Source organism: Coregonus clupeaformis, chromosome 26 (assembly GCF_020615455.1).
Source record: "Coregonus clupeaformis isolate EN_2021a chromosome 26, ASM2061545v1, whole genome shotgun sequence".
In the NCBI taxonomy this organism is placed as follows: Eukaryota; Metazoa; Chordata; class Actinopteri; order Salmoniformes; family Salmonidae; genus Coregonus; species Coregonus clupeaformis.
Window position 1 is genome coordinate 30315412 of NC_059217.1, and position 26838 is coordinate 30342249.

At 42.9% G+C, this 26838-nt stretch overlaps 1 protein-coding gene across 1 annotated transcript in view; it reads left to right on the top strand.

Moving 5' to 3' along the window:
- The window catches only part of LOC121540488 (exocyst complex component 2-like), a 98927-nt gene that overhangs the window by 11328 nt on the left and 60761 nt on the right, over positions 1-26838 (top strand). The window contains exon 2 of the mRNA XM_041849395.2: positions 25714-25887. Within this exon, the coding sequence (XP_041705329.2) occupies positions 25770-25887 (118 nt within the window). The 5' untranslated portion in view covers positions 25714-25769. The remainder of the gene's footprint in view (positions 1-25713; positions 25888-26838) is intronic.

Genomic DNA, 26838 nt, shown 5'->3' on the forward strand with positions numbered 1-26838 from the left:
ATTTATGCTGTTAGCACCGAGGCGGTGTGCCCTAGTAGGAAGTCAACTGTGTGCAGCTCACCCTGCACTAACATAAATAACATGAGAATATCTACTTATGCTAAGCTTCCCAGTAAAGCAATGAAAACAAGAAAGCATCCCAGAAAAATAGCCCATGTTAACATATGTATCTTAAGAAACAAGGTTCATGAAATTAATAACTTGCTAGTAACAGATGACATTCATATTCTGATTATCTCTGAAACTCACTTAGACAATACTTTTGATGATACAGTGGTAGCAATATAAGGTTATAACATTTACAGAAAAGACAGAAATGTCAGTGGTGGAGGTGTTGCTGTTTATATTCAGAACCACATTCCTGTAAAGATTAGAGAGGATCTCATGTTAAATACTGTTGGAAGTAATATGGCTACAGGTGAATCTTTCTTACCTAAAGAAGCTTGTGGGAAGCTGCTATAGACCACCAAGTGCTAACAGTCAGTATCTGGATAACGTGTGACATTTTTGATTATGTATGTGATATCAACAGAGAGGTATATTTTCTGGGTGATTTAAATATTGACTGGCTTTCAGCAAGCTGCCCACTCAAGAAAAAGCTTCAAAATGTAACCAGTGCCTGCAACCTGGTTCAGGTTATCAGTCAACCTACCAGGGTAGTTACAAACAGCACAGAAATTAAAACATCAACATGTATTGATCACATCTTTGCTAATGCTGCAGAAAAGTGCTTGAAAGCAGTATCCAGGTCCATCGGATGTAGTGATCACAATATAGTAGCCATATCTAGGAAAACCAAAGTTCCAAAGGCTGGGCCTAATATAGTATATAAGAGATCATACAATACGTTTTGTAGTGATTCCTATGTTGTTGATGTAAATAATATGTATTAGTCCGTGGTGTGTAATGAGGAGCAAACAGATGTTGCACTTGACACATTTATGAAATTGATTATCCCAGTTACTAATAAGCATGCACCCATTAAGAAAATGACTGTAAAAACTGTTGAATCCCCGTGGATTGATGAGGAATTGAAAAATGGTATGGTTGAGAGGGATGAGGCAAAAGGAATGGCAAATAAGTCTGGCTGCACAACCGATTGGCAAGCGTACTGCAAATTGAGAAAGAAATTGACTAAACTGAATAAAAAGAAGAAACTACACTATGAAACGAAGATAAATTACATAAAGAATGATAGTAAAAAGCTTTGAAGCACCTTCAGTGAAATTTTGGGGAAAAAGGCAAACTCAGCTCCATCATTCATTGACTCAGATGGCTCATTCATCACAAAGCCGACTGATATTGCCAACTACTTTAATGATTATTTCATTGGTAGGATTATCAAACTTAGGCATGACATGCCAGCAACAAACGCTGACACTACACATCCAAATATGTCTGACGAAATTATGAAAGACAAGAATTGTAATTTTGAATTCCATAAAGTGAGTGTGGAAGAGGTGAAAAAATATTGTTGTCTATCAACAATGACAAGCCACCAGGGTCTGACAACTTGGATGGAAAATTACTGAGGATAATAGCGGACAATATTGCCACTCCTATTTGCCATATCTTCAATTTAAGCCTACTGGAAAGTGTGTGCCCTCAAGCCAGTGTGTCTATGTATGCGGATGTCTCAACACTATATATGTCAGCTACTACAGCAACTGAAATGACTTCAACACTTAACTTAAAGAGCTGCAGTTAGTTTCAGAATGGGGTGTCAAGGAATAAGTTAGTCCTAAATTTATTAGGAAGCTAAAGCATTGTATTTGGGACAAATCATTCACTAAACCCTGAACCTCAACTAAATCTTGTAATAAATAATGTGGAAATTGAGCAAGTTGAGGTGACTAAACTGCTTGGAGTAGCCCTGGATTGTAAACTGTCATGGTCAAAACATATTGATACAACAGTAGCTAAGATGGGGAGAAGTCTGTCCATAATAAAGTGCTAATCTACCTTCTTAACAGCACTTTCAACAAGGCAGTTTTGTGGCACCTGGACTACTGTTCAGTCGTGTGGTCAGGTGCCACAAAGAGGGACTTAGGAAAATTGCAATTGGCTCAGAACAGGGCAGCACGGCTGGCCCTTGGATGTACACAGAGAGCAAACATTAATAATATGCATGTCAATATCTCCTGGTTCAAAGTAGAGGAGAGATTGACTTCCTCACTACTTGTATTTGTGAGAGGTATTGACATGTTGAAAGCACCGAGCTGTCTGTTTAAACGACTAGCACACAGCTCAGACACCCATGCATACCCCACAAGACATGCCACCAGAGGTCTCTTCAAAGTCCCCAAGTCCAGAACAGACTATGGGAGGCGCACAGTACTACATAGAGCCATGACTACATGGAACTCTAGTCCACATCAGGTAACTGATGCAAGCAGTAGAATCAGATTTAAAAAACAGATAAAAATACACTGCGGGGACTGTGAAGCAACACAAACATAGGCACAGACACATGCATACACACACAAGATAATATACGCACTTTACGCACACGTACACATGGATTTTGTGTTGTAGATATGTGGTAGTTGAGTAGGGGCCTGAGGGCATATACACGGTGTGTTGTGAAATCTGTTATGAATGTATTGTAATGTTTTTAAAATAGTATAACTGCCTTAATTTTGCCAGACACCAGGAAGAGTAGCTGCTGCCTTGGCAGTAACTTACTTTATAAACTGAATACAGTAGATTACTGTAGAATGCACAGTAAAATACCATACATTTCTTTTACAGAAAATCACATTGTATGATTTTTAAGTAATTAATTTGCATTTTATTGCATGACATAAGTATTTGATCACCTACCAACCAGTAAGAATTCCGGCTCTCACAGACCTGTTAGTTTTTCTTTAAGAAGCCCTCCTGTTCTCCACTCCTTACCTGTATTAACTGCACCTGTTTGAACTCGTTACCTGTATAAAAGACACCTGTCCACACACTCAATCAAACAGACTCCAACCACTCCACAATGGCCAAGACCAGAGAGCTGTGTAAGGACATCAGGCGCAATTATTGGCGCAATTATTAGAAAATGGAAGAAGTTCAAGATGACGGTCAATCACCCTCGGTCTGGGGCTCCATGCAAGATCTCACCTCGTGGGGCATCAATGATCATGAGGAAGGTGAGGGATCAGCCCAGAACTACACGGCAGGACCTGGTCATTGACCTGAAGAGAGCTGGGACGGATTAAATTAAAACCGTCATGGATTAAAATCCTGCAGCGCACGCAAGGTCCCCCTGCTCAAGCCAGCGCATGTCCAAGCCCGTCTGAAGTTTGCCAATGACCATCTGAATGATCCAGAGGAGGAATGGGAGAAGGTCATGTGGTCTGATGAGACAAAAATCGAGCTTTTTGGTCTAAACTCCACTCGCCGTCTTTGGAGGAAGAAGAAGGATGAGTACAACCCCAAGAACACCATCCCAACCGTGAAGCATGGAGGTGGAAACATCATTCTTTGGGGATGCTTTTCTGCAAAGGGGACAGGACGACTGCACCGTATTGAGGGGAGGATGGATGGGGCCATGTATCGCGAGATCTTGGCCAACAACCTCCTTCCCTCAGTAAGAGCATTGAAGATGGGTCGTGGCTGGGTCTTCCGGCATGACAACGACCCGAAACACACAGCCAGGGCAACTAAGGAGTGGCTCCGTAAGAAGCATCTCAAGGTCCTGGAGTGGCCTAGCCAGTCTCCAGACCTGAACCCAATAGAAAATCTTTGTGGAATTTCTTTCCTTCTTAATGAGTTTTAGCCAATCATTTGTGTTGTGACAAGGTAACGGGGGTGTACAGAATATAGCCCTATTTGGTAAAATACCATGTCTATATTTTGGCAAGAACAGCTCAAATAAGCAAAGAGAAACAACAGTCCATCATTACTTTAAGACATGAAGGTCAGTCGAACTGGAACATTTCATGAACTTTAAACGTTTCTTCAAGTGCAATCGCAAAAACCATCAAGTGCTATGATGAAACTGGCTCTCACGAGGACCGCCACAGGAAAGGAAGACCCAGAGTTACCTCTGCTGCAGAGGATAAGTTCATTAGCATTACCAGCCTCAGAAATTGCGGCCCAAATAAATGCTTCACAAAGTTCAAGTAACAGACACATCTCAACATCAACTGTTCAGAGGAGACAGTGTGAATCAGGCCTTCATGGTCGAATTGCAGCAAAGAAACCACTACTAAAGGACACCAATAAGAAGAAGAGACTTGCTTGGGCCAAGAAACATGAGCAATGGACGTTAGACCTGTGGAAATCTGTCCTTTGGTCTGATGAGTCCAAATGTGAGATTTCTGGTTCCAACCGCCATGTCTTTGTGAAACGCAGAGTAGGAGAACAGATAATCTCTGCATGTGTGGTTCCCACCGTGAAGCATGGAGGAGGAGGTGTGATGGTGTGGGGGTGCCTTGCTGGTGACACTGTCGCTCATTTATTTAGAATTCAAGGCACACTTAACCAGCATGGCTACCACAGCATTCTGCAGTGATACGTAATTCCATCTGGTTTGTGCTTAGTGGGACTATCATTTGTTTTTCAACAGGACAATGACCCAACACACCTCCAGGCTGTGTAAGGGCTATTTGTCCAAGAAGGAGAGTGATGGATTGCTGCATCAGGTGACCTGGCCTCCACAATCACCTGACCTCAACCCAGTTGAGATGTTTTGGGATTAGTTGGAATGCAGAGTGAAGGAAAATCAGCCAACAAGTGCTCAGCATATGTGGGAACTCCTTCAAGACTGTTGGAAAATAATTCCAGGTTAAGCTGGTTGAGAGAATGACAAGAGTGTGCAAAGCTGTCATCAGGGCAAAGGGTGGCTACTTTGAATAATCTTAAATATAAAATATATTTTGATTTGTTTAACACTTTTTTGGTTACTACATGATGCCATATGTGAAATTTCATAGTTTTGATGTCTTCACTATTATTCTACAATGTAGAAAATAGTAAAAATATAGAAAAACCCTTGAATTAGTAGGTGTGTCCAGACCTTTGACTGGTACTGTATATATATAGATATAGATATAGATATAGATATGTATGTATGTATATATATATATAGATAGATAGATAGATATGTATATATATATATATGTATATGTATATACTGCAGTATACTGTAAATGATGGTGCATTGTGGATAAATATTGTGGGAGGAGAGAATCGCTGGCTATTTAACATATTTTAAGGCGTGCCTTGTAAGTGGCTATATTTTTTGAATCCGTTAGTGAGAGTCCTGTACCAATTTAAGTGATATGTGGTAGTGGTTCCTTAAGAATTAAATGTGTATGGGAAACAGATCAGAGTGGTTGCAGGTCTTAAACGTTTTATTGGTTGAATACTTCCACTGCTCTGTTTTGCCCTGTTTTCATGGCCAGTTTGGTAGCCTTTGTTTAGGCCGCTAGAATTTCAAGTGATATAAAACACCTAGTATCCATTCATATGAAAATACTTACAGCCAACCTGCTTACTATAATTTATTGTATTTACAGTTAAATAATGTAGAAATAATTTTTACAGGTTAATAGTCACTTTGTACTTTATTGTACTGTGTTTCATTGTATTGGCGCTAGCCAGAGATGGTCAGAGATATATCGTAAGATATCTTGTTGTAATTACAATTATTTTGAATACCAATGCATCCTTAACTACAACAACATTTTCAGTAATGGTTACAGAAACGTTTTACTTGCTATGCAGTGTATTCCACAAGTACATATAGCAGCCAGCCAAATAGAAAACGTAGCCAGTCAGGCGCCCCCGAGCAGTGTTACATTTTTTTTGTTGTGTTATTGTGTAGTATTGACTTTACAATTTAAATTACTGAAAATATATGAGTTCAGTTAATTGTTATTTGATATTGTCTAGATGTAGGCCATTATGATCAGGACAATTTTCTAAGTAAGAGAACATTAAACCTTTTTCAACATTTTAGTGTTATTTACAGTTTTACTGCAAGATATGAATTGCCACAATGATAATAATAATAATAATATGCCATTTAGCCGACGCTTTTATCCAAAGCGACTTATGATGTTTGTTCTTCAAATTATGTATTTTATTAAAACAGAAAAATGAAGTAAATAGCCCACATTATCTTGAAAAATAAATGAATGGTTTTGTTTTTCTGTTTCCGGTTTCGTTCTCAAAATCACACTGTTCTAAGTCCACAACAATGCTTAAACCACAGCAGGAGACCACTTTTGAGGTCTGGAGAAAAAATCAGAGAAATGTCGGGGTTTAGTTAGGCTTCCCTTTAATTCAAGTGCACACCTAGCAAGAGGCTGTTGTTTAGCTGTGTTTTTGTAGCACATGTGATGGTAGAGTTTGCTAAACAAATACCCACTGGATTGATGAAAATAATAATGATATCATTCTGCCAGGTAAGGCTACTTTGTAGTTAACATTTAATTGAGTAGGTTTTTGGGAAAGCCTTTCCATCTACCAGAAGACTGTTTTCGTTAGCATCAAATTAGATCAAACTTTTTTTGTCACATGCGCCGAATACAACAGGTCCGTGAAATGCTGACTTACAAGCCCTTAACCAACAATGCAGTTCAAGAAATACAGTTAAGAAAATATTTACTAAATAAACTGAAGTAAAAAATGATAAAACGTAACACAATAAAATAACAATAACGAGGCTATATACAGGGGGTACCGGTACCTAAACAATATGCGGAGGTACAGGTTCGTCGAGGTAATTTGTACATGTAGGTAGGGGTAAAGTGACTATACAAAGATAATAGACAGCGGGTAGCAGCAGTGTAAAAACAAATGGAGGGGAGGAGGGTGTCAATGTAAGTAGTCCGGGTGGCCATTTTATTAATTGTTCAGCAGTCTTATGGCTTGGGGGTAGAAGCTGTTAAGGAGCGCTTTGGTCCTAGACTTGGTGCTCCGGTACCGCTTGCTGTGCGGTAGCAGAGAGAACAGTCTATGACTTGGGGGACTGGAGTCTTTGACAATTTTTTGGGCTTTTCTCTGACACCGCCTAGTATATAGGTCCTGGATGGCAGCAAACTTGGCCCCAGTGATGTACTGGGCCATATGCACTACCCTCTGTAGCGCCTTACAGTCAGATGCCTAGCAGTTGCCATACCTGGCGGTGATGCAACCAGTCAGGATGCTCTCGATGGTGCAGCTGTAGAGCTTTTTGAGGATATGGGGACCCATGCAAAATCTTTTCAGTCTCCTGAGGGGGAAAAGGTGTTGTCGTGCCCTCTTCACAGCTGTCTTGATGTGTTTGGACCATGATAGTTTGTTGGTGATGTGGACACCAAGGAACTTGAAACTCTCGACCCGCTCCACTACTGTTCGGCCCGCCTTTTCCTGTAGTCCATGATCAGCTCCTTTGTCTTGCTCACGTTGAGGGAGAGGTTGTTGTCCTGGCACCACACTGCCAGGTCTCTGACGACCTCCCTATAGGCTGTCTCATCGTTGTCGGTGATCAGGCCTACCACTGTTGTGTCGTCAGCAAACTTAATGATGGTGTTGGAGTCGTGCTTGGTCACGCAGTCGTAGGTGAACAGACAGTACAAGAGGGGACTAAGCACGCACCCCTGAGTGGCCCCAGTGTTGAGGATCAGCGTGGCAGACGTGTTGTTGCCTACCCTTACCACCTGGGGGTGGCCCGTCAGGAAGTCCAGGATCCAGTTGCAGAGGGAGGTGTTTAGTCCCAGGGTCCTTAGCTTAGTGATGAGCTCTGTGGACACTATGGTGTTGAACGCTGAGCGGTAGTCAATGATCAGCCTTCTCACATAGGTGTTCCTTTTTTCAAGGTGGGAAAGGGCAGTGTGAAGTGCAATTGAGATTGCGTCATCTGTCGATCTGTTGGGGCTGTATGCGAATTGGAGTGGGTCTTTGGTATCTGGGATGATGATGTTGATGTGAGCCATGACCAGCCTTTAATGCACTTCATGGCTACCGATGTGAGTGCTACGGGGCGGTAATAATTTATTCTTTGAGTATACGTCTTGGTAATCTGTCTGGCCCGTGGCTTTGTGAATGTTGACCTGTTTAAAGGTCTTGCTCACATCGGCTACCGAGAGCGCTATCACACAGTCGTCTGGAACAGCTGGTGATCTCATGCATGCTTCAGTGTTGCTTGCCTCAAAGAAAGCATAAAAAGGCATTTAGCTCGTCTGGTAGGCTCACATCACTGGACAGCTCGCGGCTGGGTTTCCCTTTGTAGTCCGTAATAGTTTTCAAACCCTGCCACATCCGACGAGCGTCAGAGATTCAATCTCAATCCTGTATTGACGCTTTGCCTGTTTGATGGTTCGTCTGAGGGCGTAGCGGGATTTCTTATAAGCGTCCGGATTAGTGTCCCACTCCTTGAAAGCGGCATGTAATCCATGGCTTCTGGTTGGGATATGTACTTTCGGTCACTGTGGGGATGACGTCGTCGATGCACTTATTGATGAAGCCGATGACTGAGGTGGTATTCTCCTCCGCTAATGGAAAACACTGGCTATGACTGTAATATGTGTTTTTTTTAATCAACCTTGGTTGAATGCACTGACTGTAAGTTGCTAAGGATAAGAGAGGTCGCCCAATGACCAACATTTCAATGTAAATATAAAAAATGAGAACTTGCAAAGAACACTGGGTAATATGTCGCAGCATGGGTAATTCCAGTAATATACTACAGAAACATTTTTGGTACTGTAAAATATATTACCCTAAAATGGATTACAGTAGCTGTACCGTTAAATACATTTCAGTAACTTACTGGCCAATTGCTGCCTGTAAGTTGCTGTACATTTTACAGGAAATGTTTTACAGTGTGGGTGTGCAAGCCTATATCAATAAGGCCTACTGTATTATTTTTCAAGGATTTTTTTAATTACTTTATTTTTATTTTTTATTAATAACTACTGAACATTTTATGCAACTTTTTCCACCGTGTGTGTATGTATCATTGTGTGATTGACACATAGCATGTCACAGGAAATTAGTACTAAGCTATCGCTGAGCCTCTCTCTGGTTGGATTCTTGAAGACCCTCTTACCTCACCCCTGACTTCCAGCCATCTCCCTGGGGGGGACACAGGGCTGTTTCCTGCCCTCTCTCGGGCTCTAATTGGAAATGTTGGGTGGCCCGGCCGGCTCCTGCTTGTTTGTTTTGGTGGAATGCAGTGGCGGGTTATATTTTTGTGGCACTTTCGCAGCAGTGGTTGCTGCTCTAAGGCAGGGTTTCCCAAACTTGGTCCTGGGCCCCCCCTGGTGCAGGTTTTGTTTTTGCCCTAGCACTACTCAGCTGATTTCATATAACCAACTCATCATCAAGCTTTGATTATTTGAATCAGCTGTGTAGTGCTAGGGCAAAAAACAAAATATGCATGGGGGGGAGTGCCCCGGGGGGGGAGTGCCCCGGGGGGGGAGTGCCCCAGGACCGACATTGAGAAACCCTGCTCTACTGTTAGGCCAGGGCGGGTTGAACAAGAGCGATTACGGTGGGGGTGAAAGGGTGATGCGGGGGCGTGTTTGGCCCTCCTTTTCCTGTAGTCCATGATCAGCTCCTTTGTCTTGCTCACGTTGAGGGAGAGGTTGTTGTTCTGGCACCACACTGCCAGGTCTCTGACCTCCCTATAGGCTGTCTCATCGTTGTCGGTGTTCAGGCCTACCACTGTTGTGTCGTCAGCAAACTTAATGATGATGTTGGAGTCGTGCTTGGCCACGCAGTTGTGGGTAAACAGGGAGTACAGGAGGGGACTAAGCACGCACCCTTGAGGGGCCCCCGTATTGAGGATCAGCGTGGCAGATCACCGCCTGGTATGGCAACTGCTTGGCCTCTGACCGCAAGGCACTACAGAGGGTAGTGCGTACGGCCCAGTACATCACTGGGGCAAAGCTCCCTGCCATCCAGGACCTCTATACCAGGCGGTGTCAGAGGAAGGCCCTCAAAATTGTCAAAGACTCCAGCCACCCTAGTCATAGACTGTTCTCTCTGCTACCGCACGGCAAGCGGTACCGGAGTGCCAAGTCTAGGTCCAAAAGACTTCTCAACAGCTTCTACCCCCAAGCCATAAGACTCCTGAACAGCTAATCATGGCTACCCGGACTATTTGCACTGCCCCCCCACCCCATCCTTTTTACGCTGCTGCTACTCTGTTAAGTATTTATGCATAGTCACTTTAACTCTACCCACATGTACATATTACCTCAACTACCTCAACTAGCCGGTGCCCCCGCACATTGACTCTGCAACGGTACCCCCCTGTATATATAGCCTCCCTACTGTCACTTTATTTTACTGTATATATAGCCTCCCTACTGTCACTTTATTTTACTTCTGCTCTTTTTTTCTCAACACTTTTTTTGTTGTTGTTTTATTCTTACTTTTTTGTTTAAAATAAATGCACTGTTGGTTAAGGGCTGTAAGTAAGCATTTCACTGTAATGTCTGCACCTGTTGTATTCGGCGCATGTGACCAATAAAATTTGATTTGATTTGATTTTTGATTTGATATGTTGTTGCCTACCCTTACCATCTGGGGGCGGCCCGTCAGGAAGTCCAGGATCCAGTTGCAGAGGGAGGTGTTCAGTCCTAGGGTCCTTAGCTTAGTGATGAGCTTTGTGGGAACTATGGTGTTGAATGCTGAGCGGTAGTCAATTAACAGCATTCTCACATAGGTGTTTCTTTTGTCCAGGTGGGAAAGCGCAGTGTGGAGTGCGATTGAGATTGCGTCATCTGTGGATCTGTTGGGGCTGTATGCGAATTGGAGTGGGTCTAGGGTTTCCGGGATGATGGTTTTGATGTGAGCCATGACTTTCAAAGCATGTGAGTGCTACGGGGCGGTAGTCATTTAGGCAGGTTACCTTCACTTTCTTGGGCACAGGGACTATGGTGGTGTGCTTGAAACATGTAGGTATTACAGACTCGGTCAGGGAGAGGTTGAAAATGTCAGTGAAGACACTTGCCAGTTGGTCTGCGCACGCTCTGAGTACACGTCCTGGTAATCGATCTGAATGTTGACCTGTTTAAAGGTCTTGATCACATCGGCTACGGAGAGCGTGATCACACAGTCTCCCGGAACAGCTGGTGCTCTCATGCATGCTTCAGTGTTGCTTGCCTCGAAGCGAGCATAAAAGGCATTTAGCTCGTCTGGTAGGCTCGCGTCACTGGGCAGCTCGCGGCTGGGTTTCCCTTTGTAGTCCGTAATAGTTTGCAAGCCCTGCCACATCCGACGAGCGTCAGAGCCGGTGTAGTAGGATTCAATCTTAGTCCTGTATTGACACTTTATCTGTTTGATGGTTCAACAAGTGTCCGGATTAGTGTCCCACTCCTTGAAAGTGAAAGCAGCTCTAGCCTTTAGCTCAGTGCAGATGGTGCCTGTAATCCATGTTTTCTGTTTGGGGTATGTACGTACGGTCACTGTGGGGACGATGTCGTCGATGCACTTATTGATGAAGCCGGAGACTGAGGTGGTATACTCCTCAATGCCATTGGATGAATCCCGGAACATATTCCAGTCTGTGCTAGTTAAACAGTCCTGTAGAATAGCATCTGCGTCATCTGAAAAAAAATAAATAATTATATATATATATATATATATGTACAGTGGGGAGAACAAGTATTTGATACACTGACGATTTTGCAGGTTTTCCTACTTACAAAGCATGTAGAGGTCTGTAATTTTTATCATAGGTACACTTCAACTGTGAGAGATGTAATCTACAACAAAAATCCAGAAAATCACATTATATGATTTTTAAGTAATTAATTTGCATTTTATTGCATGACATAAGTATTTGATCACCTACCAACCAGTAAGAATTCCGGCTCTCACAGACCTGTTAGTTTTTCTTTAAGAAGCCCTCCTGTTCTCCACTCATTACCTGTATTAACTGCACCTGTTTGAACTCGTTACCTGTATAAAAGACACCTGTCCACACACTCAATCAAACAGACTCCAACCACTCCACAATGGCCAAGACCAGAGAGCTGTGTAAGGACATCAGGGATAAAATTGTAGACCTGCACAAGGCTGGGATGGGCTACAGGACAATAGACAAGCAGCTTGGTGAGAAGGCAACAACTGTTGGCGCAATTATTAGAAAATGGAAGAAGTTCAAGATGACGGTCAATCACCCTCGTTCTGGGGCTCCATGCAAGATCTCACCTCGTGGGGCATCAATGAACATGAGGAAGGTGAGGGATCAGCCCAGAACTACACGGCAGGACCTGGTCAATAACCTGAAGAGAGCTGGGACCACAGTCTCAAAGAAAACCATTAGTAACACACTACGCCATCATGGATTAAAATCCTGCAGCGCACGCAACGTCCCCCTGCTCAAGCCAGCGCATGTCCAGGCCCGTCTGAAGTTTGTCAATGACCATCTGGATGATCCAGAGGAGTAATGGGAGAAGGTCATGTGGTCTGATGAGACAAAATAGAGCTTTTTGGTCTAAACTCCACTCGCCGTGTTTGGAGGAAGAAGAAGGATGAGTACAACCCCAAGAACACCATCCCAACCATGAAGCATGGAGGTGGAAACATCATTCTTTGGGGATGCTTTTCTACAAAGGGGACAGGACAACTGCACCGTATTGAGGGGAGGATGGATGGGGCCATGTATCGCGAGATCTTGGCCAACAACCTCCTTCCTTCTGTAAGAGCATTGAAGATGGGTCGTGGCTGGGTCTTCCAGCATGACAACGACCCGAAACACACAGCCAGGGTAACTAAGGATTGGCTCTGTAAGAAGCATTTCAAGGTCCTGGAGTGGCCTAGCCAGTCTCCAGACCTGAACCCAATAGAACATCTTTGGAGGGAGCTGAAAGTCCGTATTACCCAGCGACAGCCCCGAAACCTGAAGGATCTGGAGAAGGTCTGTATGGAGGAGTGGGCCAAAATCCCTGCTGCAGTGTGTGCAAACCTGGTCAAGACCTACAGGAAACGTATGATCTCTGTAATTGCAAACAAAGGTTTCTGTACCAAATATTAAGTTCTGCTTTATCAAATACTTATGTCATGCAATAAAATGCAAATTAATTACTTAAAAATCATACAATGTGTTTTTCTGGATTTTTGTTTTAGATACCGTCTCTCACAGTTTAAGTGTACCTATGATAAAAATTACAGACCTCTACATGATTTGTAAGTAGGAAAACCTGCAAAATCGGCAGTGTATCAAATACTTGTTCTCCCCACTGTGTGTGTGTGTGTGTGTGTGTGTGTAAATATATATATATATATATATATATATATATATATATATATATATATATATACTGCAGTATACTGTAAATGATGGTGCATTGTGGATCAATATTGTGGGAGGAGAGAATCGCTGGCTATTTAACATATTTTAATTTTCATTGCAGTGGTATTTATGTTTTTGGGCAGACAGACATTTTTCGTTGTCAACTTAAAATGCAATAACATCATATTTTTTGCAGCGTTGGCAAAAATGTAGTTGAATAAATTAAATGAATATAGGGGAAACACTGATCGCTGTTTGCAATTTAGGCTGAAGGAGCTGTTTTTGACATTTTCTGCAAAGATAAATGTTGAACTAACTTAGTCCTAGGCCCTAGTCCTAGTTCCCAGTTCTCACGCTCCTCATGATGATCCATGTTTTTGTAAACATTAGTTACTGTACTTGTGACACGGCATTAACAAGGTTTAAACCCTGACTCCCCGTGGCATCTCAGTCTATAGCTGTCTGTCTCCACATCTTAAGCCCTCTATAAACATCAGCCTGCATGCGCACACATTTCCCATTCGGTTTATTTAGCCAGGATTCTGAGAGGAGAATTTAGATCTTAAAAATCCAATTTGAGACCAACAAACAGAGAATCGGCCAAAGGACAACAAACGGGAGAAGAGAGTGAGACAGAGGGGATAGAGAGAGCTAAACCCATATGCCGGATCCCTGATTGCTCCCTTCTGGTCCTCTCCTGGACCTTCTCACTGTACTGTGTTGGGATTGGTTACTCTCTTACTGTCCTGTATTAGAATTGGCTGAGAAGTGCTGACTCACTGTGGGTCAACAGATTTGACAACGAAAAATGTATGTCTGCCCAAAAACATAAATACCACTGCAATGACAACATATGAGTCAGATTATTGTTTTACAGAATAGTGCTGATTGAATTCAATTTTGTAGTTTGTAAATTTCATAAGGATGGATCTTGTCTTAGTCTTATTTGATGGATTCCTGCCTCATAAAAAGTCAAAAGTAATGTGTTTGATTCTGTACTGAACAAAAATATAAAACGCATCATGCAACAATTTCAAAGATTTGACTGAGTTACAGTTCATATAAGGAAATCATTCAATTGAAATCAATTAATTAGGCCCTAATCTATGGATTTCACATGACTGGGAATACATACAGCGCCTTGCAAAAGTATTCACCCCCCTTGGCATTTTTCCTATTTTGTTGCATTACAACCTGGAATTAAAATGGTTTGTATCATTTGATTCATACAACATGCCTACCACTTTGAAGATACAAAATATTTGTTATTGTGAAACAAACAAGAAATAAGAAAAAAAAAACAGAAAACTTGAGCGTGCATAACTATTCACCCCCCCCAAAGTCAATACTTTGTAGAGCCACCTTTTGCAGCAAATACAGCTGCAAGTCTCTTGGGGTATGTCTCTATAAGCTTGGTACATCTAGCCACTGGGATTTTTGCCAATTCTTTAAGGCAAAACTGCTCCAGCTCCTTCAAGTTGGATGGGTTCCGCTGGTGTACAGTAATCTTTAAGTCATACCACAGATTCTCAATTGGATTGAGGTCTGGGCTTTGACTAGGCCATTCCAAGACATTTAAATGTTTCCCCTTAAACCACTCAAGTGTTGCTTTAGCGGTATGCTTGGGTCATTGTCCTGCTGGAAGGTGAACCTCCGTCCCAGTCTCAAATCTTTGGAAGACTGAAATATGTTTCCCTCAAGAATTTCCATGTATTTAGCGCCATCCATCATTCCTTTAATTTTGACCAGTTTCCCAGTCCCTGCCAATGAAAACATCCCCACAGCATGATGCTGCCACCACCATGCTTCACTGTGGGGATGGTGTTCTCGGGGGATGAGAGGTGTTGGGTTTGCGCCAGACATAGCGTTTTCCTTGATGGTCAAAAGCCTCAATTTTAGTCTCATCTGACCAGAGTACCTTCTTCCATATGTTTGGGGAGTCTCCCACATGCCTTTTGGCGAACACCAAATGAGTTTGCTTATTTCTTTCTTTAAGCAATGGCTTTTTTCTGGCCACTCTTCCGTAAAGCCCAGCTCTGTGGAGTGTACGGCTTAAAGTGGTCCTATGGACAGATACTCCAATCTCCGCTGTGGCGCTTTGCAGCTCCTTCAGGGTATCTTTGTTGCCTCTCTGATTAATGCCCTCCTTGCCTGGTCCGTGAGTTTTGGTGGGTGGCCCTCTCTTGGAAGGTTGGTTGTGGTGCCATATTCTTTCCATTTTTTAAATAATGGATTTAACGGTGCTCTGTGGGATGTTCAAAGTTTCTGATATTTTTTTTATAACCCAACCCTGAACTGTACTTCTCCACAACTTTGTCCCTGACCTGTTTGGAAAGCTCCTTGGTCTTCATGGTGCCGCTTGCTTGGTGGTGCCCCTTGCTTAGTGGTGTTGCAGACTCTGGGGCCTTTCAGAACACGTGTATATATACTGAGCTCATGTGACAGATCATGTGACACTTAGATTGCACACAGGTGGACTTTATTTAACTAATTATGTGACTTCTGAAGGTAATTGGTTGCACCAGCTCTTATTTAGGGGCTTCATAGCAAAGGGGGTGAATACATATGCACGCACCACTTTTCCGTTATTTATTTTTTGAAACAAGTTATGTTTTTCATTTCACTTCACCAATTTGGACTATTTTGTGTATGTCCATTACATGAAATCCGAAATAAAAATCCATTTAAATTACAGGTTGTAATGCAACAAAATAGGAAAAACGCCAAGGGGGATGAATACTTTTGCTGTATGTGCATCTGTTTGTCACAGATACCTTAAAAATAGGTAGGGACGTGGATCAGAAAACCAGTCAGTATCTGGTGTGACCACCATTTGCCTCATATAGTGCGACACATTTGCATAGAGTTGATCAGGCTGTTGATTGTGGCCTGTGGAATGTTGTCCCACTCGTCTTCAATGGCTGTGCAGAGGTGCTGGATATTGGCGGGAACTGGAACGCGCTGTGGTACACGTCGATCCAGAGCATCCCAAACATGTTCAATGGGTGGCATACTGTATCTGGTGAATATGTAGGCCATGGAAGAACTGGGACATTTTCAGCTTCCAGGAATTGTGTACAGATCCTTGCGACATGGGGCCGTGCATTATCATGCTGAAACATGAGGTGATGGCACGACAATGGGCTTCAGGATTATGTCATAGTATCTCTGTGCATTCAAATTGCCATCGATTAAAATGCAATTGTGTTCATTGTCCGTAGCTTATGCCTGCCTATACCATAACCCCACCGCCACATTGGGCTCTCTGTTCACAACGTTGACATCAGCAAACCGCTCGCCCACACGACGCCATACACGTGGTCAGCGGTTGTGAGGCCGGTTAGACATGCTGATACATTTTCTAAAACGATGTTGGAGGCAGCTTATGGTAGGGAAATAAACATTCAATTCTCTGGCAACAGCTGTGGTGGACATTCCTGCATTCAGCATGCCAATTGCACGCTTCCTCAAAACTTGAGACATCTGTGGCACTGTGTTGTGTGACAAAACTGTACATTTTAGATTAGCCTTTTATTGTCCCCAGCACAAGGTGCACCTGTGGTGATCATGCTGTTTAATCAGCTTCTTGATATGTCACACCTATCAGGTGGATGGATTATCTCGGCAAAGGAGAAATGCTCACTAACAGGAATGTAAACAAATTTGTGCACAAAATTTGAGAGAAATAAAAATGTTGTGCTTATGGAACATTTCTGGGATCTTTTATTTCAGCTCATGAAACATGGGACCAACACTTAACATGTTACGTTTATATTTGTGTTCAGTGTAAATAAAATGTGACCGACCGGCTCGATTCGGTGTCATTTAGCAAAATTTGAAATTGTGTTTTTTACATTGGATAAAAGTAGAGACTCAGAGCTAGAAAATGGTATATCATACACTTCAGTTGAGGAACAATGGGAAAGTAATTCTGTTTTGAAAGTTGATAACCTCACTTTTGAAAAAATGGCCCTTGAATGTTTTGGTACACCTGCTGGAGAGCTCTTCTTTGTCTACACCCATTCAGCATCCTTCACCACGTCTTAAGCCTTAGCCCCACCCATCTTTTTAAGGATTCACATGTGAGGCCAGGTGCTAAACAACCAAAGATCTCAAGACTAATGGCTGGTTTATACTACGTCTATCGACATGTCTGTAGACAGTTGTCTTAGTGACATCATGAACATTCTTGTCCGACATCAAACTTGTCGTTATGACAACTTGTCGAAATGACTGGCTGCATGACATCAGCAGCCTGGTGGTCCAAAATAGCAGAACTGGTGTATTTTAACACCAATAAACCCATCCATTTAAAAATGAATTTAGTAAATGTCAATCTAGCAAACCAGGCAACTGAAAGCAACTTTCTAAATAATGTTTTGGTTTGTTTCTATCTTGTTAGCTAGCTAGCTGGCTAGCCAGTTCAAATAATGACCATATATAGCTGACAACGTCTTAACTTTAGCTAATTTGTATTCATTATTACAGAAAAATTAACTCACTGCAGATTATTATTTACAAGTTAATGGCGAGTTAATTACTGAAAATAGCTTATGGTTGTGAGTGTGATGAAAGCAGGGCATTCTACCGCAGAGTTTTAGATCTTGGATACTGTCTCATTGGCCTAACGTTATATCCTAATTTGACTTTGGTGCAGGTCATGTTGTTCTTCACATCACCGTCTCTGGTAAACACACACTATATCAAATAAAATCAAAGTTTATTTGTCACATGCACAGGATACAGAAGGTGTAAACAGTACAATGAAATGGTTACTTGCATAGTGGAGTCTTTTGTTTAGACATGTAGCTAGCTAGCTAAACAATGAACCATAATCCTAACCCATAATGTTACTACCCTGCTTGAATCTGCTGGTAGCTAAAACTAACCAACTAGGTTAAATGTTAGCTAGCTAACATTAGGCTAAAACTAGCAATGCAAATGGATGCCATGGTTGCCCTTAGTTTGAAGATGTAATCCGGAGACAGGTGTTTTATACAACAGCCTTGTGGTCTCTTTTCGACTCCCTCCGCATATTTGCAATCAAACGCCAACATTTTCTCCATCTCCTTAGCTATCATACTCTGCTTCCACCGGACATTCTACTGATTTCAAAACTCGGTCCTCCAGAAAGTGGAGCGCGTATTTCAAAAAAGCAGCGTTAGAAAGGATTACATACACATACTGAGCAGCTCATGTTATAGACATAAGCGTGCTACATGGCAGACCAATCCGAACTCATCTCTCGGCATGTCCAGCCCATCCTTTATCTCAGCCAATCATGGCTAGCGGGAAGGTTCCTGTCTTTTTCCATGGCTAAACTAGCTAGGCTTGTAATTTAAAATGTGCATTTGTATACACGTTTGTTATTAAGGCACCTGAAAGTTCACATGTTCCAGAAGGCATTTCTCCCCAAAAACATTTTTATAAAAAATAAAAGTTTACATTCAAATGCCTCTCCTGTGAAGTAGTGACGCACAACATACGATTAGTTTCCTGAAAGAAGTCACAAATGTGCCTATGTATTAGCCTAGTTCAGACTTCTGAACCTTATTTGATCACATTACTTTTCCTTTAATGCACAAATCAGACAGAGTGTAGCCTAACTGATGCTTTCTGTTAAATTATTGGCAGCATTCTCTCTGTCCCCTGCCAGTCTGCAACTGAGAGCCAGTTCAAAGCAGTCTGTATGAGTTCTGGTGTGAGTTTTGAGTGAGGAATGGTTTCTTAAATCGCTGGCCTGTCAGATCAGAGATCAGGGCCGGTCATACCAGGGCCATGATGTTTGGCCAGCTCTGTGTATTCAGACTGAGGGGGCTCTTTGATGGAATCTGGTGTTTGTGTAATGTTGGGGTCTGACTTGAGTGTTAGCGTGGGGTACTGGGAGAGGCTTAGTGGTAGCAGCACTGATGGGGAGGCAGGGGTGGCAGTGTGGGGGGCAGACAAATATGTCTGAAAGGGTCCCTTTGTGCCCCTAGCCCAGACCATAACACATAACACATAACCCAAACACACTCAACCTAACCACCTTTCACCTGTCAATCACTCCAATATGGGGATCTGAGAAGGAGAGAACAAGCATTGAGCTCAGACCAGAGTAAAGGCGACCTCTACACTACCCATTATCTGGCTCAGAATGAGCAGGACAGTTATCTGTGTAACATGAGCAAGTATCAGGATTTATTTTGGGGAATTGTTTGTAAACTGAGCCCATTGCTGTCTCCAGCAGGGATATCCCCCTGATAGCCAAGGGGGGACGCCTCTCTGACCCTCCTCCACCCTCTTTAACTCCCATCTACGCCACAGGTCCTTCTCACAGTTACTCATTCCTTCTGTTGCAGGAGGGGGATGAAGGGGGACTAATGCTGGAAGTTTTAAGTCTGAAGGTTTAGGAATAGATGACTTAAATAAACCACTTTAGGACTACATTTGGGAGCAGTAAGTAAAGTCACGCCCTTTTCGTGTGAATACCACCCCACCCCATCCAGTGCATTAGCCTAAACAGCAGGGGAAAATCAGCCAAACCCCAAAAACCCACACTGCACCCTGCAGGCTCTCAGAGGGGGGCTAATATGATGGACTGATGATCAGTCACACTGCCTTGGAAGTTGTGGGAACAAAGGTTTTTGGTTTCCCTTTGGTTCTCGGAATGAAGCCATACGTTTCCTGACCGGTAAAACTGAAAGTTCTTTAAACGTTCTGACAACGGAAGTGAAAATGTGCCTGTTCTGGGAACCTACATTTTTTGGTTTTGGTTGCAGGGAGGTTCTGAGAACGTTTTACTGTGGTTCCCTGAAAGTTTTTTCCTAGGAGGTTTTATTAACATTTTGAGAACGGAAATTATAGGTTATTTTAAGGTAATTAAATAACGTTCTGAGAACATGTTTTAATAAGACTTTTAACACTGCTAGCTTAGTTTGGGTCAACTGTTTTGAATCCAAGCACAGATAGACATTTACATTTTACATTTTAGTCATTTAGCAGACGCTCTTATCCAGAGCGACTTACATGAGCAATTAGGGTTAAGTGCCTTGCTCAAGGGCACATCGGCAGATTTTTCACCTAGTCGGCTCGGGGATTAGAACCAGCGACCTTTCGGTTACTGGCACAACGCTCTTAACCACTAAGCTACCTACCGCCCCAGGACACATGTATTTGCTTAGGCATTAATCAATCAAACACATTTATTTTTTTATTGCGGTACTCATACAAAGCTGTTAATTTTAGTCTATTCACACAGACCCCATTTCAAATGAAACAAGCAATCATTAAGATCAGGTGTGGCCAATTAGTGGGTGCGGCCAACACACCTGAACACACTTAGAAAGATGGAGGATAGAGAGAGTTTTGTTGACTCTGAGAATGGAATGTATGTTTTTAAATAACATGCTTAGAACGTTACTAATTTTTTATTGTGGTTTTTATGGAAAATTTTCTTAATGTTCTAAAAACATGATTTTAAATAGAAATTCCCACAGAAGAAGTTGTTTCTTAACGTTCTCAGAACAATTTAAATAGAACTATGAGGAAACCTGTAGGGAACATTATGCTGAAGAACTAAAATTCTGATAAAGAAACATATGGTTCTCAGAACGTTATGCGCTATCTGGGTAGCTTCCATATGTCTCTTTCTGAAACAGAAAAGTTTCCTGGCATCATGTGTGAGTGTGGGGTATATATTGTTTAAAGTGTGCTGTAGGAAATGTCCTAGGGCCTAGGCTTATATGTTTTTTTTAGATCTATTATAGTATGGTCCTCTGTAGCTCAGCTGGTAGAGCACGGCGCTTGTAACGCCAGGGTAGTGGGTTCGATCCCCGGGACCACCCATACGTAAAAATTTATGCACACATGACTGTAAGTCGCTTTGGATAAAAGCGTCTGCTAAATGGCATATTATTATTATTATTATAAATATACAGTATACTTCCTATGAAAAGCCATTCCTTATATTCAGCCAATTCTACAGCTGTGCATCAAATGGCACCCAACTCCCTATAGGCTAGTGCACTACTATAGGGCTCTGATCAAAAGTATTGCACTATATTAGGAATAGGGTGCCATTTGGGACGCAAGGCTACAGTCTTCCCTAGCCAGAGAGTTCCTTTCTCCATGAGCTTGTTAGCTCTGTTCCTGTTGCTCAGTCCTAGGCTCTGGTGTGACAGAGCTACCAAATAGAGGAGGGGCAGTCACTCTGTTTATAAGTCCCTCTCCAAGTAAAACAAACCTGCCATTTTAGCCCAATTAGAACATAAGCAGGAAGGGAGGGAGGGAGGGAGAGAATGCTTCAGCATCAGTAATGTGGCGAATGAGTAGGAAGATGTTTGATAAACAACACAGGATTTAACAATAAGAATGATCAGAAGAAACTGACAGAGAGAATGATAGACAGTGCCATTTATATTTATATATTTACTTTAAGTGAACTGTTATAACTGTGCTGTGTACTTGTGAAGCCTACCTTGGGTTTTGAGGTGATTCTCATTGTAGGCTAATGCCACGAGTCAAAAGAGGGTCCTATAATGCCCCCTAGAGCATTTTTGTCAAACAAATAAACAAACGTGCTGATGTAAAACCTTCTCCAGTCCAGTCATGGAAATACACTATATATACAAAAGTATGTGGACACCCCTTCAAATTAGTGGATTTGGCTATTTCAGCCACACCGGTTGCTGACAGGTGTATCAAATCGAGCACACAGCCATGCAATTTCCATAGATAAACATTGGCAGTAGAATGGCCTTACTGAAGAGCTCAGTGACTTTCAACGTGGCACCGTCATAGGATGCCACCTTTCCAACAAGTCAGTTCGTCAAATTTCTGCCCTGCTAGAGCTGCTCCGGTCAACTATAAGTGCTGTTATTGTGAAGTGGAAACGTCTAGGAGGAATAACGGCTCAGCCGCGAAATGGTAGGCCACACAAGCTCACAGAATGGGACCGCCGAATGCTGAAGCGCGTTGCACGTAAAAAACCTCTGTCCTCGGTAGCAACACTCACTACCAAGTTCCAAACTGTCTCTGGAAGCAACGTCAGCACACTAACTGTTCGTCTGGAGCTTCAGGAAATGGGTTTCCATGGCCGAGCAGCCGCACACAAGCCTAAGATCAACATGCGCAATGCCAAGCGTCGGCTGGAGTGGTGTAAAGCTCGCCGCCATTGGACTCTGGAGAAGTGGAAACTGGGGCTGTTTTTCATGGTTCGTACTATACCCCTTAGTTCCAGTGAAGGGAAATCTTAACGCTACAGCATACAATGACATTCTAGACGATTCTGTGCTTCCAACTTTGTGGCAACAGTTTGGGGAAGGCCCTTTCCTGTTTCAGAATGACAATGCCCCCGAGCACAAAGCGAGGCCAATACGAAATGGTTTGTCGAGATCGGTGTGGAAGAACTTGACTGGCCTGCACAGAGCCCTGACCTCAACCCCATTGAACACCTTTGGGATGAATTGGAATGCAGACTGCGAGCCAGGCCTAATCGCCCAACATCAGTGCCCGACCTCACTAATGCTCTTGTGACTGAATGGAAGAAAGTCCCCGCAGCAATGTTCCAACATCTAATGGAAAGCCTTCCCAGAAGAGTGGAGGCTGTTATAGCAGCAAAGGGGGGACCAACTCCATATTAATGCCCATGATTTTTGAGTGATTTCTGATACAGCTTCGTTTTATTTCTCCTGTCATATATGAGCTGGGTCAATATAATAGCCTACATAAAATGTTGATTCAAAATTGTACATCTACGCCTCACTTGTCGCTGACAGGGTTGTTCCACTAGTTTGTGACTCCTTGCTCTCTCTCTGTGTGTGTGTGTGTGTGTGTGTGTGTGTGTGTGTGTGTGTGTGTGTGTGTGTGTGTGTTACAGAGCGGAGGGGTTTGGGCTGTGTTCCCATGTCCATGCATGGCCCCAGAGTAAAGTAAACACAGCAGCTCTTTTCTCATCCCAGCCGTCAGCAGGCTCTCCCCAGGCTGAGCCAGAGACCACACACCCAGACCACATACACACACACACACACACTGCCCAGACCGCTCCACAGCACAGATCCCTCCACATGCTCTCTCACATACACACAGACCACACAGCGCCAGCTCGGCCCCTCGCACGCAACCGAGCAGAGCTGTCATTCTGCCCAGCCTCTGTGTGTGTGTGTGTGTGTGTGTGTGTGTGTGTGTGTGTGTGTGTGTGTGTGTACACGTGTATTCCCAAGACGGGGATAAAAACACTCCTGTTGAGGTAACACAACAGTCGTAGACATTTTGTGCAGAAGAAGACAGACTCCCCCTTATATTCCCCCTCCACTCCAACTCCCACCCAAAACATATAGGCTTGATTAACGACAGATGAGGGGCTTGTTTAAGGCCTGTTAAACTCTTATCTTCTCCATGTCAGATGCCCCTGCCCCTAGATTTCCTCTGACAAGCACAAGACAGCGGAGGTTAGACTACATGAGTTACATCCCCTTTGAGCCAGGGGTGTGTGCTTAGTCCCCTCCTGTACTCCCTATTCACCCACAACTGCGTGGCCGCGCACGACACCAACACCATCATCAAGTTTGCTGACGACACGACGGTGGTAGGACTGATCACAGACTACGATGAGGCAGGCTATAGAGAGGAGGTCAGAGACCTGGCAGTGTGGACCAGGGCAACAACATATACCTCAACGTCAGCAAGACAAAGGAGAATAATTTTTTTAAAGAATGTGCAAATATTGTACAATCCAGGTGTGCAAAGCTCTTAGAGACTTAACCAGAAAGACTCACAGCTGCCAAAGGTGATTCTAACATGTATTGACTCAGGGGTGTGAATACGTATGTACAGTAAATTAGATATTTCTGTATTTCATTTTCAAGAAATTAGCAAACATTTCTAAAAACATGTTTTCACTTTGTCGTTATGGCAGGGTTTCCCAAACTCGGTCGTCTGGACCCCAAGGGGTGCACATTTAGTTTTTTGCCCTAGCACTACACAGATGATTCAAATAATCATCTAATCATCAAACTTTGATGATTTTAATCAGCTGTGTAGTGTTAGGGAAAAAACTAAAATGTGCCCCTTGGAGTCCCGAGGACCGAGTTTAGGAAACGCTGCATTATGGGGTATCGTGTGTAGATGGGTGAGAAAATAATTCAGGCTGCAACACAGCAAAATGTGGAATAAGTTAAGGGGTATGATTACTTTCTGAAGGCACTGGATACGTCTCAGAGGGACACTGCTTGTCAGAGGGGTTTAGAGGATCTGTCTTAGTTCACTTCCTAACCTCAACCTTGACCTCATCGGTCAATAATCAATGAAATGCTCAGAAGGATTGGATACTTAGATTTATGCTATTATTTGTACCCAAAAAGCTTTAACATAAGGACACAGATATTTGATCCACCACATGAGCTTTCTGAAGGCACTGTAGCTACCTCAATGACCTCGTACCCCTGCACATCGACTCGGTACTGGTACTTCCTGTATATAGCCATGTGTATTTTTACTCGTTATTGTTATTCGTATTCACTGTGTATTTATTCCTTGTGTCACTATTTCAATTTTTTATTTAGTTTTTTATCTTTAACTCTGTTTGTCTACACCTGTTTTTTACGAAGCATGTGACAAATATTTTTTATTTGAGTTATCAGACCCCCATCTCTTTACGCAACAAGCTCTTAACTAAACTTGTTCAGTGTATAAAGATTTGTTCAACAAGTGTACACGTACGCTCTGAGATGATGATGTTGCCACAAATCTGCTGCGTCACCCATGGTTCCCTGGTTGCTTGTCTGCTCTGTTCCGTGTGAACTCCTGCCTTGTTTGTGGGGAACGTGTTTTGGATTTAGTGTTTGCAAAGCTGTTAGGTTGTTCAACCAGACCTGGCAGCAATTTATTACCACACATCTGTGTTAGCAAAAAATGTAAAGCCCCCTCATACTGGCTTTTTAGATCTCCTCACATCCATTCATAACACATCTAGCCTATTTTCCTCCTTTTGATAGGCTTAGACTAACAGTTGCACATTTCATTCAGAATTGTATCTGGCCTGTGTCATTTCTCTTCCACACTGGCACATCATCTACACAGGTGATTGGTGTTTTACTGTGTATGTTCTCCCTCATCATTACATACACATTACACATACCTCCTCTAGGTATTAGGCTAGGGCAAGCTATACAGTCTCATACACACATTAAGTAGGTTATGTGGAATCGATGAAGGAGAGCAGGTTTATTTATCCTTCTCTCCGAGTTTTACATTGTTCATTTCCTCCCCCCTTTTTCTCTCTCTCTCTCTGTCTAGTCCCAGCACCTTCATGTCCTCCTGTGTGTAGAAATTGTAGCCTTCTCTCTTAAACTCCTAGAAACCTTTTTAGATGTATTAAAATGTTTAAAAAAAAAGTAATAATGCATTATAACTGTACATTACAACTGTGTCTCTCTCGCCTGGTCTCTGTGTTAATAACCATATTGTGTGTCCCCTCCTCCCACTGCCCCTCGGCATGTTCACAGGTTGCTGACTGATTCTTCCTGTGTTCCTGCACACGCGTGACAATCAGTGACCTACCATGTCTCGTGCCCGCCAGCCCCCCCTGGTCACGGGCATCTCGCCCAATGAGGGCACCTCATGGACCAAGGTCACCATCCGAGGAGAGAACCTGGGCACGGGTACCGCTGACCTCGTTGGTACGACACACACATGTATACATGAAAGCAAGGACTTGCACACACACATACATACAGTGAGGGAAAAAAGTATTTGATCCCCTGCTGATTTTGTACGTTTGCCCACTGACAAAGAAATGATCGGTCTATAATTTTAATGGTAGGTTTATTTGAACAGTGAGAGACAGAATAACAACAAAAAAATCATGAAAAACGCATGTAAAAAATGTTATAAATTGATTTGCATTTTAATGAGGGAAATAAGTATTGGACCCCCTCTCAATCAGAAAGATTTCTGGCTCCCAGGTGTCTTTTATACAGGTAACAAGCTGAGATTAGGAGCACTCCCTTAAAGAGTGTGCTCCTAATCTCAGCTTGTTACCTGTATAAAAGACACCTGTCCACAGAAGCAATCAATCAATCAGATTCCAAACTCTCCACCATGGCCAAGACCAAAGAGCTCTCCAAGGATGTCAGGAACAAGATTGTAGACCTACACAAGGCTGGAATGGGTTACAAGACCATCACCAAGCAGCTTGGTGAGAAGGTGACAACAGTTGGTGCGATTATTCGCAAATGGAAGAAACACAAAATAACTGTCAATCTCCCTCGGCCTGGGGCTCCATGCAAGATCTCACCTTGTGGACTTGCAATGATCATGAGAACGGTGAGGAATCAGCCCAGAACTACACGGGAGGATCTTGTCAATTATCTCAAGGCAGCTGGGACCATAGTCACCAAGAAAACAATTGGTAACACATTACGCCGTGAAGGCCAAAAATCCTGCAGCGCCCGCAAGGTCCCCCTGCTCAAGAAAGCACATATACAGGCCCGTCTGAAGTTTGCCAATGAACATCTGAATGATTCAGAGGAGAACTGGGTGAAAGTGTTGTGGTCAGATGAGACCAAAATCGAGCTCTTTGGCATCAACTCAACTCACCGTGTTTGGAGGAGGAGGAATGCTGCCTATGA